Here is a 13,784-nt window from a genome sequence, read left to right as displayed (position 1 = left end):
AAAATTTGTTGGGAATTCCCTGGCGGTCCAGCGGCTAGGACTAGACACTTTCACTGTCGTGGCCCAGGTTCAGTCCCTGGTCAGGGAACTAAGATCCCGCAAGCCGTGCAACGAGGCCAAAAAAAAAAAAAAAAAAAAAAATGTTGACTAAAGGAATAAACAAATAAGTCAGTGATTCCCAGCTCAGGGCCACTCATTAGTTGGAAAACCTCAGAGAAAGTCATTCTCTTTAGGTCTTGGTTTTTGTATCTGTAAAAGGGTGGCAAAAAAAAGGGTGGCAACTTATCCACTTCACAGGTAGGTTGTTGTAGGACTAAGTAAGGAATCATTTGTGAAGAGACCTGGGAGAGTAGCAGTTCCCACTCATTACAGGGGCTGCAGACTCAAATGCCTACAGCGGGACAGGGAGGCACCAGGCAAAGAGTATAGCGGCTGTGGGTAATACTTAGGGAGTGGTGGGGACTACGGAGAAATGGAGACCCCAGGGCCACTCTCAAGGGGGTCCCCTGGGCACCTCCAGCTGACCGCTGCCACACAGCTATGTCAGCTGGGGCTGCCAGATCTTCTGATTCTTGCAGGGAAGCCAGATGGCTTTTTAATGCCATCCATTCACTGGGCCAGATGGACCGGGTCTGGGAATGAGCCTGGGCCCTCTGGCCGAGCTGGTGGCTCATCGGGCATGGTGCTTGTGTGTTAGCCACAGGGCCTCACTGCACTCTTAAGACACTCCAGTGAGGCCAGGATTCAGACCTGGGCCTGACGAAATCCAAAGCGTGAGGTCTCAACCTCTACACTAGAATTAGGCACAGGGTGGTGGCTGGAGTACTGACAGTGAGAGAACAATTTTAGACCATGTCTGATCCACAGCATGCAGGTAAGAAACAGTTACTGCATGAATAGATGCACTTAGCAAACATCACGGGAAAGAAGCGGCCAGGGGAGAAATTGCTCCTGGACCTATGGAGGACTGTGTCCTTACGTGCATGATCCCAAACCTGGCCTGTCGTACTTAGCACACGCCAGGCACCACCCTCAGTGCTGCCTGTGTGTTCACTTGATTATTCCGAATCACCTGGGAAGAGGCTTCAAAAGAAGGCACGCTTGCTCATGGGTGCACACATGGGTGCCCAGGCCCGGCCTCTGTGTTTTAGCTCCCAGGGATTCTGAGCGCAGATGGGGAGCCCCCGCCTGGGACAGCGCCATGGATGAGGGACCCCAATCCTGCAGGCGGGCTCTTACCTCCAGCACGAGGTAGTGCTCTGGGGCCGGGGCCGCCGCCATCTCCCCCAGCACCCGCTCGCACTCCAGGGAAATGGCGTCTATGGAGGTCAGGAGAGGGGCCACGATCTCCGGGAACTGCAGGGAAAGGGATCGAGGGCCCATGAGGCCTGGGGGCTGGCAGACACTGGACAGCTGCTCCAGCACCAGGGCAGGGGGAGGAGGTGTCCCCAGGGCCCACACCCACCCTCTAAGGAAACCCCCTCTCCTTCTGGCCTGGTCCCCGCCTTGTCCAGCCACCCTTGACCCAAGCGGGGGTTCTCACTGCAAAGCCAGCACGTCTAACAATCCCTGTTCTGCCTCCCGGCGGGGGTATGGACGGACGGCACCTTCCCAGGTCCCCTCCACCCCAACCCCCTCCACTGACCCACGAGGCAGAGGGAGGGCTTGGACACCCAAACGTGAGTGCCGCGGCCCTGCCGGGAACCCGCCCGGGAGTGGGACCAGCGGCACCTTCAGCAGCCTGCTCCTGACGCCGGCCACCAGGGCCTTGGTGCTGCGGGGGACCTTGGTGTTGATCAGCAGGATCTTCAGAGCTGGCGGCCTGGGGGGTGAAGAGGGTCCACGGTGAGCCCAGGACGGGGCAGCTGGGTCAGGGCTGGGGGCCCGCCTGTACTCCGCCCCACCCTGACCCAGTGCAGGAAGCAGAGGCCCGGGGAGGTGACGTCAATGGCAGGCTGGAGACAGGTCCTGACGCCCACCCCGGGGTGCCCACCACCGCCTACAGCTGCATCCCTTTGGCCCCTGGGCGGACGGACATTTTCCTTTGGCTTGTGACTCACTCATTCATTCATTCAACCTCGAGCGAACATGCGCATGGAGGGCCTGGCATGCATGGAGTTAGAAGTTCAAAGGGTACAAGAAGGGGCTGAGGTTCTGTCCTGTGGGCCACCCCAGGGAGCTGGAGAGGAGGGTACTGGAGATTCAAAAAGAAAAAGCCACAGGACCAGGGATGGGTCATGGAGGGGGCATGGGGAAGAAGGATGCTCCAGTGGGCACAGGAACGCGAGGGGAGGGCAGCCTTATGGGAGGGTCAGGGTGCCAGTGCTCTGAGCCAGTTCTTGCCCTGCCTCAACAGTGCCCAGACCGGTGGCCCTGGTACGATACCAGGTGTGGTTAGAGGAAGTCAGTCACCCCCAGGTAGGAGAACGGAGGGCCTGGGGTGGCCACGGTCAGCCGGCTCTCCAGCACGACCCCGTTGTCCTCATCTGCCCTCTGGGCTTTCTAATCCCTCCTAAAGCCACAACCCCAATTGTCCTTGTGGTTGGCTGTCTTTGGGGACTTAAGCCACTGTTTCTTGTCATCCCAACCTGCCTTTCAGAGCACTGCTCCAAGGCCAGGGACAGAGGGTGGAGAATTTGGATGAGCTCTAGCCAGAGATAGCTGGAGACGGACAGGCCCCTGATACGTTTATTCGCTTTTCTTTTCACAGATCAAGATTGTAAAATCCAACAGGGCTGGAAAAGGCTGTCAGAAACCTGCTTGATCTCACCGCCCATAAGCCCATGAAATTAATATCGATTCTCAACCTTGGAGACCGGCTTTTTTTTTTTAACTTTACAAACGATGAACATTCTATCTGGCTTTTCTCTTCCCTTTAAAGACAAGCCGTTCCTCAAAAGGGCAGCATTCTGGGAGGTCGCATCTTGATCCTCTCCGCGAACAATGCTTTTTTTTTTTTTTTTTATTGAGAAGCACCAGGAGTGGTCTGGGGTGCAAGGGCTCCTCTTTAAGCCATTGGCGGGATTAATGTGGAGTCTGGCCTCCTGGCTTCGCAGAGAATCTGCCATCTGCTCGCCGCAGCGCCCTGTGGCCGGCAGCAAAGGTCGGCCGCTCTGTGTCACCATCCATCGGGGTGGGAGAACTTTGGGTATCACATCTTCATCTTTCTCAGATAAAGTCCTCTGCAAACGGGCCTGCTGCTAGCCCTGCGGGCCCCACAAAACTCAGGCTCCTATGACATCCAGTGACCACCACCTGGGGCTATGCCCTGTAAGTGATCTGGGCCTGGCTATGTCCTCAGCCTCATCTCATCTCTGCCCTCCCTTGGAGCTCACTCCACTCAGCCACCCTGGTCTCCTGGCTGCTGCTAAGCACGCCAGGAACACTCCTGCCTCAGGCCCTTTGCACGTGCGTCTCCTCCTCCAGGGACCTGCCCCGGCCTCGGCAGCTCTGCTCAAATGCCGTCTGGTTAGAGGCTCCCCTCCATCAGCCTGTCCCACTCCCTGCTTCACGTTCCGGCCCTCACTCTGCTTTATGTGTCCTAAGGCCGTGGGGATGGCCTGCCGTGCTCTTACAGAGACATCTGTCTGTGGCCTGTCCTCCCACAAAGTGGGAGTTCCGTGAAGGTGGGACTTTGGGTTCCCTGCTGAGGCCCCAGCACCCAGTAGTTGTTCAGAGATATTTGTAGACTGGATGAATGAATTTGGTCAGGAAGGAGTGAATAAGCACTTGATAGATACCGTTTCTGATTTCATGCCCCGGATCCCCATTACATAAACGAGAAGACAGAGGCCTCAGGAGAAGTAACTCACCTAAGGGCCCCCAGCAGGCAAACGGCAGAGCTGGGCTCAAACTCGAGCCTGTGGACCCCAGAGAATCTGCCACCACCCCGCCACCACCACCGGCCACTGTGCACACCTTGGGGCCTCTCCCCCCGCCTCCCCGTGCCTGGGAAACCCTCCAGCGCTCAGCTCTTAATTCTCCCCATAGGCCATGCATGTGCCCGGCCACATCTGCATTGATCTTCTGTCCCCAGGGCCCAGTTCAGGGCTTAGGATACAACAGGCTCGCAGGAAACAGAGTGAATGACCTGCCCCTGCCCCGTGAAGGACTCCCCAGATCTGCAGCCTGACGATGACTGTCATCCCCAGCAGCCTCAGAGCCCCGAGGACACCTGTGTGCCGAGCATCACAGTCGTGACTGCCTCCTCCAAAAGCCCGCGGGCTGAGGGCAGGCCCGGGCCCACAAACCTCTGCATCCCGCCCTCGCTCCTGCTCTCACTGCACATGGACTCGGTCCACCTGGCAGGGCCAGCCGCCACCTGGGCACAAGGCCCCCCTGCCATCGCTTCCACAAGCAGCCGGAGGAAGCTGTCCCGAGCCCCCAAATGGCTCCGCTCCCTCCTTTGTGTGGAGCAGTGGTTGTCACCCAGGGGGCCTTGCCCTCCAGGGGACAGGTGGCAATGTCTGGAGCTATCTTTGGTTGTCACACTGGGAGACAGGGGAGGTGCTACGGGCATCGGTGGGCAGAGCCCAGGGATGCTACTAAACATCCCACGCTGCACAGGACCAGCCCCACTGCAAGGAATTCTCCAGCCCCAGATGTCCGCAGCGCTAAGGCTAAAGAAACGCTGATGTGGGGCCTCAGAAAGGCAGGCTTGGCTCCCAGAAGCTGACAGAGCAGGGGTGGGAAGATGCCAGAGGTGCAGGCAGAAGGAGTCCGCACCATGGCCTGCCAGGTCACTGAGCCCCGAACGGAGTGGCCCAGCTGGCAGAGGCAGAGGGCCGGGACCTGCTGTCCAGCTGCCAAGAAGACCACCCTGGCTGCAGAAGGTGACAGGGAGCCCTGGGACCCTGAGAGTGTGGAAAGGCCCCCCGAGGCAGCAGAGCACCCTGGGACAACCACTGCACCCCCCCAACTTGATGGAGGGCTCAGGGAAGAGCCAGGAGGCACCTGCTCCTGCTGGCCATGGGCTTCACGCCTGCCCCTGACGTTTCCACACTGAGTGCAAACAGAACAGAGGATGTTGGACTTTAATACACATGTCTATAATTCCAATGCTTCCAGCGGGAGGGCGGAAGGAAATATGAAAGTTGATAAATGTCCCTTCCACTCAGACTCCCACGAGCCTGCGGCGGGCTCCGGTCTTGCTCGGCCATGGTGCCATCACTATGGCAACTCCCACGTTGCATTTTGGTGGCTTGTGTGTGTATGTCTGTCCCTAACTGCCCAGGACTATGTCTGAGATTCATCTTTATACCCCTAGGCCCTAATGCAGTGTCATCTGGAACAGAGGAAGGTATCAGTTCTTGTTTACTGAACAAATGGACGGACGAACAGGTAACTGAACGGATGAACAGGTAACTGAGCAAAGGTCTGGGGAAACAGCCACTTCCTGGAAGCGGAATGGCGCAGCCTCGCATGACCTCCCCCTCTGATCTCTCGGCAATTTAAGAGCTAAAGTGGGGAATTCTCTGGCAGTCCGGTGGCTAGGACTCTGCGCTCTCGCTGCTGAGGGCCCGGGTTCAATCCTCCCTGGTCAGGGAACTAAGATCCCACAAGCCACGTGGCGCAGCCAAAATAAAAAGAGCTGAAGTGGAGAGGAAAGAGCAGGCTTCCTCATGGCCCACGCCCTGCGGGACCACACAGGGGAGGGGACGCCCAGGGGCACGTGCCCCTCCCTCCCTCCCAAAGAAATGGGGCCCCCCTTCCCTGCCAGACGCGGAAGCTGCGGCTCCCCCAGAATTACCTCTTTAAGGATGAAATCTTCCCTTGCTGGTATCGGAGCGCTCCTCCTAAAGAGAAGAAAGAGTGGGTCAGAGTCGTAGGAAAAGCTCCATATCTGTGCCTCTTGGGAAAGGGGCTGGGTTTGGGGTAGGGGTAGAGTGTCACCACAACTAGACTCAACCCCGTAACTAGGCACCTCAGCCTCAGGCAGCAAAGGCCCAGGAGGGCGCAAAGGCGCTCTGCGCCCAGGACTTGGGGTCCCTCCCTTACATCCAGGCATCCAGCTTCCCTCCGACGGGCTGCACGGCGATGGGGTGGAGGTGGGACAGCAGATGTCCTCACCGGAGGGGAGCCCGGCTGGTGCAGTCTGCAGACCCCACAGCAATGGTTCCGCAGCGTCACCATCTGGACCCCTGGGGCTGGGGGTCCCACTGAAACCGTAGCTTCCCAGGCCCAGGCCCACCCTCCAAGATTCGGATCCAGGAGGTGCGAGGCCCTGAGACGCCCCCCGTTCCCCTCCCACCAGGAAAATGGCATCTTCCTCAGAACGCACTGATGCTGCTCATCCCAAACCCACAGAGCCTGGGCAGCGACGCTTGTCATAAGAATTTCTAAAAGAATAAAAATAAAGAACACAGGCCCGAGGCAGCACCTACCCCAGGTGCTGACGGCGTTGTCCACTCCGGAGGGGTTCCCGTGAATCACCCTCTCCCCCTGGAAGGCCCACTTGTTAATTAGTTCCAAGTTCTCCTCGGTCCACCTGTAGGAGACACAGAGATTCGTCTTTACTGTCCATGGTGGTGAATAGGGGGCTGGGGGTCACTGAGGGCAGCAGAGGGCAGGGGTCACAGGCTGGGCTTGCTGGAGACCAAAAGGCAAAGGGGCTTGGGCCGCCGAACTCAGAAAGAAGAGAAAAGTAAACAGTTCTGAACCTCTCCAGCTAAAGAGCACGCCCTAAAGCATGCCTCTTCGCCTGGTGCAGCGAAAAGAGCCAAAGCTTTGTGTTCACGGGATCCTGCTTTTTGCCTCTTACGAGCTGAGTGACTCTGGGCCCCTTGCCTGCCCTCTCTGAGCCTCACTCTCCTCCTCTGTAGGATGGTAACTCCTCCCTCCTCACAGGCTCAGCGCAGGGGTGTGGAACGTGGGTCATCTCTGGATCCCTCCCCAGCCCGCGGCCACGGTGCCTCCCCAGAAGGGATGCGGGCTCAGTGACGGTTTAAGTGAACAGACCCAAAACATGTGAGTATCGAACGAGGGCAAGTGCTCAGCCCCACTGCCCCACCTTCTCTCTCAGCTCTTGTTTCCTTTCTGTCGAGCCCCTGCCCCGTGAAACGGCAGAAGCCACCGGGGCTTGTGCAGCTGAGCTGGGAATCAAGCAGGGAGCTGGTGTGAACCCCATCCCGCCGCTGACTCACTGGGCGTCCCTGAGCAACTGCGTCACCTCCGACCCTCAGTGTTCTCATCTGGGAAATAGGGGTAAAGATGTCTACCTCACAGAGGATTTTGTGGGATGGAAAAACACACAGGTGCTTTGTAAAATGCCCAGGGGAGAGTATGTGCTCCGGAAAAAGAGGCCACCTGGGATCATGGCACCTGGAGTCACTCCAAGCCTGGTCCACCCACCCCTTTGCTGTGGAGCCTTGGGCAAGTCAATCACCCCCTCTGAGTCTCTTTCCTCATCTGTCAGATGAGGATTTTAGGGACCTGAGACTCACACGGTGGTTGTGAGGCTATGATTCATAGTGAGTTAACACTGCTCAAAGCTACTGATTACCCAGGGCCAAGCACTGCGCTAAAGGCTTTCTCTAATGGACCATCTGTAATCCTCACAATCACAACAACTCAAAAGGGAAGGTACCATTACCACCCCCTTTCTTACAGCAGAGGACACCGAGGCTCAGATCACAGTACCACTCACCACGACATCAGAACCGCATCTGCTAATGGAAGCCTGAGCTCGTTAACTACTGACCTTTTTGGTGCCGACGAGACTCACTCACTTGTCCAATATTTATTGAGCATCTACTATGTGCCTGTGACTAAGCCCACACAGACGTGGTCCTTAACTGCTTGCAGCTTGGAGTCTAATACAGAGCAGATGTCAGGAAGCCACCAGAACTTAACTACAGCCTCTGGGAAGTGCGATGCCGGCTGGACGGGGCACACCCTGTTCTGAATGGAGGGGCTGAGGGACGAGGTGGGTCAGTGAGGCAAGACATAGCGGGAGAGTAGTCCAGCCCGAGGCCGTGCTGCTTGTGTTACGCCTGGAACTGGACAAGAACTGGCCCTTTCCAGGACCGAAAAGTGAGCGAGCAAGCCAGTGAGGTGGGGAAGGGGTAGCTGAACATAGCCCAGGGCCTGGCCCGCTCTGCAAACTCGAGTCTTCCTTCCGATTGGGAAATGCTGGGGGGCAGGGCGGGTGGGTCTGCTCTCTTCACAGCTTCTGAGAAGGAATGATGGGTCTTCAGGGGAGGTGGGAGAACTGGGTGGAAGGAAGCAGCACGAGAAAGACCACACCCACATGCACACTGGACACTGGCTCACCCACAGGCGTGTACATGCACGCACGCACACACAACCACCCATATCCTTTGAAAGGCAGAGCCAGTTGGCCGGCCTGTGGGCAGGTGTCTATTCGGGACACCCAGGGCAACACGGCCTTCACTGCTTTGGGCTAGAATCAGCGATCAGCACACAGTAATGAGCGGCTGTCTTGAAGCCTCCGTCCTGAGTCACTGTCTTATCTCGGGATCAGCGCATGTCAAAGCTAGAAGCTCCCCCGACCCAAGGGATCACAGGTGCTGCCCCTCACTTTCAGATGAGGAAATGGAGCCCCAGAGAGAAGCTAGTTAACTGGCAAACCTGAGATTCCTGAAAACCATTCTGGAGAATAGCCGCCTCGCACCCCCCGCAGGTGCAATCATTACCTGCTCATTACCTGCGGATCCTTCCCACGGCCACCTCCGCGGGCCCCTTTCCCCTCCCCCCACCCCGCCCCCACCCCGCCCCAGCCTCTCTCCAGCGCACGAGCCCTTCAGAGCAGCCCTGGGGAATTTGGACCAGGAGTCACATCAACAGCCCCACACCTGCTGTGGCCACGGGGACCAAAGCGACCTCCGGGCTTAGCCAGCAGAGCCCCCGACACAGCACAGCTGGGCCCACATGGCTGGTACATAAGGCCCCCCAGCGGGAGGGCTCCCCGGAGCCATGAGGGCCCAGGGCAGGCCTCACCAAGAAGCTGCCAGGCTGGATGCTGGGGCCTCATCCCCAACTCCCAGGGCAAACTGCGTTATCTGCACTCGGGCCGGTTTCTCTAGTTTCCCCAAGTAACAGAAACAGTCCGCCGGCAGCCCTGTCTGGACAAGCCTCAGTGACTTACAATAAGCCGCGGAGGAGACGCTGCGAACTTGTGGATCGAGGACCCACGGGAGGGGAGACGCCCTGACCTGACGGACACTCCTCCTATGTTTATTTCTCAGCACGTTACACTGCTTTTCATAACCATTTGGTACCAGCTGGCAACACCCGCCGGCTGTCCGTATCGCCATTTACAGAAAAGGGCACTGAGTGAGGCTCCCAGGGTGGGGTGGGGGCAGCAGGCTGGCCAAGGTCCCTCAGCGAGTCGATGGCAGGGGGGGCCCGATGCCTCCTCTGACCCATTGCCCTCTACATCCGGGCTCAGGCTCTTTCTACCAAATCACGGGCACCTGAACCCAAAGGAGGCAAGGAGGGGTGGGGGGTTGGGGGCAAAGAGCTCAGGCTCTGGATTCAGACCACCGGGTCCGGATCCTGCTCTGCCATCACTAGCTGTGTGGCCGCCCTGCCCCCCAGCGTCCTCAGCTGTAATGTGGCCAAGGGACACCTCTCTCCTCTCGGCGCGGGGTGCGGAGCCCAGGCAGGACAAGGAGCGAGGCAAGGGCCTGATTACCTGCTGGCGGCCTCGCCATCCTTCAGCGGGTTTGGGATCTCCTTGCACGCAGTCAGGAGGGCAGCCGCCAAACACACGGAGTAGGCGGCACTGGAGCCGAGGCCGGCCCCGGTGGGCAGCTCCGACCACACGGTGACGTCCAGGCTGGGCAGGGCTCTGAAACACAGCAGGCAGCAGAGCCTGACTCTCCTGAAGGGCCATGAGGGGCCAGCGCTGAACCGGCAGCCTAGACCCAGGACTGGACACGGGCAGGGCCTGACTCTAAGTGTCTGGCCCAGTTTTCTGACCTCAGGGAGATCTCCCAACCCCAAAGCCACCCCTGTTGGATGGCAGGAACTCATGGTGAATCAGACAACTTGAAAATAGGTAGAGGATCGTTTAAGTCACTATGTTGTTGTCCAACCGGAGCCCTTCCTAAAAGTGCCTCGCGATCCACCGACCATTCCTGTAAACTCCTTCCTTCTCCCCACACAAGCAAGGCTCTGTCAAGGCCCTGCCCTCAGCACAGGTTGGTCCCTCTGCCCAGGACAGCTCTGCACCCCTTTCTCCCCCAGGGGAATTCCTACCCATCCTGCAAGACCGTCCTCAAATGATCCCCCTGGGCGCTGATACTGTGTTCATGGGATGCCTCTCCCGCCGGACAGCGTTTCCCAGCCGCGTGTAACACAGGCCTGCTCTGGATCAGCGGAGACTTCCCAATCGCTGCATCTTACCTCTACTTCCCCCCAGCGAGAACCGTCAGACGTCAGGTTCTATCATTTCCATTAAGCATTCTTCCCGTTCTCCAAATATAACATTGTAAGACTGAATCTGCCTTTTCAAACTGCACATGCCCACCCCACCCACATCAGATTCTGGAATGTGTCCCCCGCCCTCACCCCGGAAGGGGACACGCCCCACTCAAGGTGAAAACCCCGGCATTGGACAGCAAGTGTCAAGACGCGATTGAATGTGTCTGCAGCGCAGCGCCCGGGCCCAGTGGCCGCTTAGCCAGCGTCTGCTGCACGAGTGAAGGGCTGCGCCTCGAGGCTTTCCCTTCGGGTCCTGGACCACAAATCACAATGCACACGCACTGTGTGCCAGTTACAGTGCTAGGCCCCTTTCATGTATAATGTTTCTAATCCTCTGATAGTTTCTCTGAGGAAGGTGATAATAATAATAGCTAACATTTATCAAGCTACGTGCCAGGCTCTGAATCAAACACTTTAAGTAAATGAACTTATTTAACTTCACAGGAACCCTACGAGGTAGGTGCTATTACCACCCCCATTTTACAGGTGAGGAAGCTGAGGCTCAGGAAGGGTAAGAACCTCACACAAGCTAGTAAATGGTCGCGCTGGGGTGTGAACCAACGCCGTCTGACCCTCAGCCCGTGCCCTCTGTCACCATGTGACACCACCTCAGCAGGAATGTCCCCCTCTAGGAGCCGGCTTTCCCGAGAGAGCAGACAACCCAGATCTTATCATAACACAGGCTTCACTCTGCTAATCACGGAGTTCCCCTGGAGCCTGTGGGATGTGGAACAAGGGTGCCTCTCTGGGCATGGCTTGAAGAAGACACACAGTGGATCTGAGAATGGAATCTGGCTTTGGTTGAATCGAAGAGGCCAGAGGAGGCAGTGTGGGGTTAAAAAGGCAGGCGTTGACACTGAAGGGAAGTAAGTTGACTTCCCAGCTCTCACCACTTAACTAAGTAGCTGTGTGGCCCTGAATGTCTCTATCTCTCTGGGTCCCAGTTTCTCCCTGTGCAAAATGAGGAGAGCGTCCTTCTCGTGGGGTTGCCATGAATACTGAAAGCAGACCATACATATAGGGTCTAGCACGGCTCCTGGCACGCGGCGAGGACAGCTGCTGTTATTCAGAGCCTGGGAAGGAGCCCGTGCGTCGTCCAGCAGCCAAAACTACAGCCAACCTGGCTCAGTTTCCGGGGCAGGCTGCACCCGGACTCCCTGCCCCGACCGCGCACACACCTCTGACTCTGGCAGACGGACAGGTACAAGTAAAGGAAGGACAGCACAGCCAGGTGCTCGTGGTCGGCACAGTCCTCGGGGAAGCCCGCCACCTCCTTCAGCTTCTCCACTTGCTCCGGGGTGAGTGCTGTGACGTCACCTTGTTCTGTCACATGGGCAAACAAGTGCAAGCAGGTGGGTGAGAGGGCCTCGGGGCTTTTATAGACACCAGAACACAAACGGCCGAGCAGTCACGGGAGTCAGCATCTGGATGGACAGGGACTCAGGGTCCGAGCACCACAGCCGAGGGTGTCAGGGGACTGCAGGCTTGGGAGGCAGGCGGACTTGGGTTTGGGGCCCTGACTGTGCCAGTTACTGTGACCTTGAGTAGGTGACTTAATCTATTTGCACCTCGGTTTCCCTCCTTGGTAAACAGAGGTAACAGCAGTACATCCTCCCAGGGTTGTTTAAATAAGGTACAGAGTATCCTTAGCACTGCTCCTGGCACATAGTAAGGGCTTAATTGTAGTTTTCAAACACACACAAGCACACACACACGCATGCACACACAATCACTCAAAGGCCTAGGACTGAACTCCACGGTACAAAATCAAAACCAAAGGCAGTATTATTTCCCCAATATTTCCCTCTCTCAAAACATAATTAGTGAGAACAGGACACGCACATAAAACCAGGACACATAAATGCCCAAATGTTCAATATGTTTAGGACTATTAGGAGGGAACAAAAAAACACTGGAAGAAAAATATGGCAGACCCTGGCAACCTAGTAGAAAACTTGACACCAAAAGGTTCAGATCCCCTTTGTCTCCTTGGAGAAGTAGCCTAACGAGCCCTTGTGAATGGACTACACTCTAGATCACAGCCTCCACCCACCTCCCACCTTGCGGGATCCTCAGAGCAGCCCTCCCAGGCATCACGACTCTGCTCACAGAGGCTCAGAGCGGTAAGTGACCCTCCCAGGCTCACACAGGGAGTCTCAGACAGGTGGTCTGAGGCGTGTGCCACTACACCTGGCTGCTCCATCCATGCTACTGACGTGCAAAAGCAGCAGCCAGTTCTCATGGAACGCTTCCGGCCAGGCTGAGAGGCCTGGGGTAGCACGGAGAGCAAGGGCCAGGCGGCTCCAAAGTGGTGGCTCTGAACTGAGGCTGTCCCTGCAATCACCCAAATACACACGCCAGGTCACCTACCACCACTACCGATTCTCCACAGGAGAGGGGCACGGCCAGGAAGCCATCTGTACTGTTAAAACAACAACAAAAACCTCCCCCGAGGATCTCAAGGCAGGACTGAGGCTTGCTTGCAATTGTGGGTTTTCAACTCTTCCTTCATCTCCCTGCAGGGTTTGGGAGTGGCTGAGTGACTAGCTGTGGACTGATTCTCATGGGGGACAGGGAACCGTCTGGAAAAGGCCCCTGGGGCTTCCCTGGTGGCGCAGTGGTTAATAATCCACCTGCCAACGCAGGGGACACGGGTTCGAGCCCTGGTCCGGGAAGATCCCACATGCCGCGGAGCAACTAAGCCCGTGCGCCACAACTACTGCCCCTGCGCTCTAGAGCCCACGAGCCACAACTACTGAGCCCACGTGCCACAACTACTGAAGCCGGAGTGCCTAGAGCCCGTGCTCCACAACAAGAGAAGCCACCGCAACGAGAAGCCCGCGCACCGCAATCAGGAGCAGCCCCTGCTCGCCGCAACTAAAGAAAGCTCACATGCAGTAACGAGGACCCAATGCAGCCAAAAATTTAAAATTAATTAATTAATTAATTAATTATTTTTTAAAAAGAAAAGGCCCTTGGAGGAGTCTCACTTGCCCCACCCTGGCTGGGAGACACTATTCCAAAGGACGAGGCGTCAGCCCAGACAGGAGACACTGACAGCAAAGAACACACCGCAGCTTTGCTGCAGATAGTCACTCTGCTGATGAATGAACCGTGTCTGCTCAGGAGTGGACAAAACAGTCCCAACACTAGCAAAATGAGCACGGAGGCCTTTATTTATTGGCATGGGAAGAGAGCCCCAATATATTGAAGAAAGGAAAAATCCCACACGCTTCTAAGGAGTTTACATGGAAAAAAAAAAAGAAGAAAAAGAAAACAGAAAAAGAAAGAAACAAAAAGAAAAAGGAGGAAAAAAAAAAAAGAGAAGAAAAAAGGAA

At 56.8% G+C, this 13,784-nt stretch overlaps 1 protein-coding gene across 4 annotated transcripts in view; it reads right to left on the bottom strand.

Annotated features, from left to right (window-relative positions):
* MVK (mevalonate kinase) overlaps window positions 1–13,784 on the bottom strand; it is a 110,474-nt gene that overhangs the window by 92,810 nt on the left and 3,880 nt on the right. For 3 of the 4 annotated variants that reach the window (XM_082417556.1, XM_082417554.1, XM_082417557.1), the window contains exons 4-9: window positions 11,625–11,769; window positions 9,656–9,811; window positions 6,384–6,487; window positions 5,750–5,795; window positions 1,732–1,822; window positions 1,240–1,356 (exon numbers count right to left, since the gene is read on the bottom strand). In XM_082417556.1, coding sequence (XP_082273682.1) covers window positions 1,240–1,356; window positions 1,732–1,822; window positions 5,750–5,795; window positions 6,384–6,487; window positions 9,656–9,811; window positions 11,625–11,769 — 659 coding nt within the window. The remainder of the gene's footprint in view (window positions 1–1,239; window positions 1,357–1,731; window positions 1,823–5,749; window positions 5,796–6,383; window positions 6,488–9,655; window positions 9,812–11,624; window positions 11,770–13,784) is intronic. The other variant, XM_082417555.1, reaches the window with a different exon arrangement.

Source organism: Balaenoptera physalus, assembly GCF_965194825.1.
Source record: "Balaenoptera physalus genome assembly, chromosome: 12".
NCBI lineage: Eukaryota > Metazoa > Chordata > Mammalia > Artiodactyla > Balaenopteridae > Balaenoptera > Balaenoptera physalus.
This window is presented reverse-complemented; position numbering and strand designations above follow the sequence as displayed.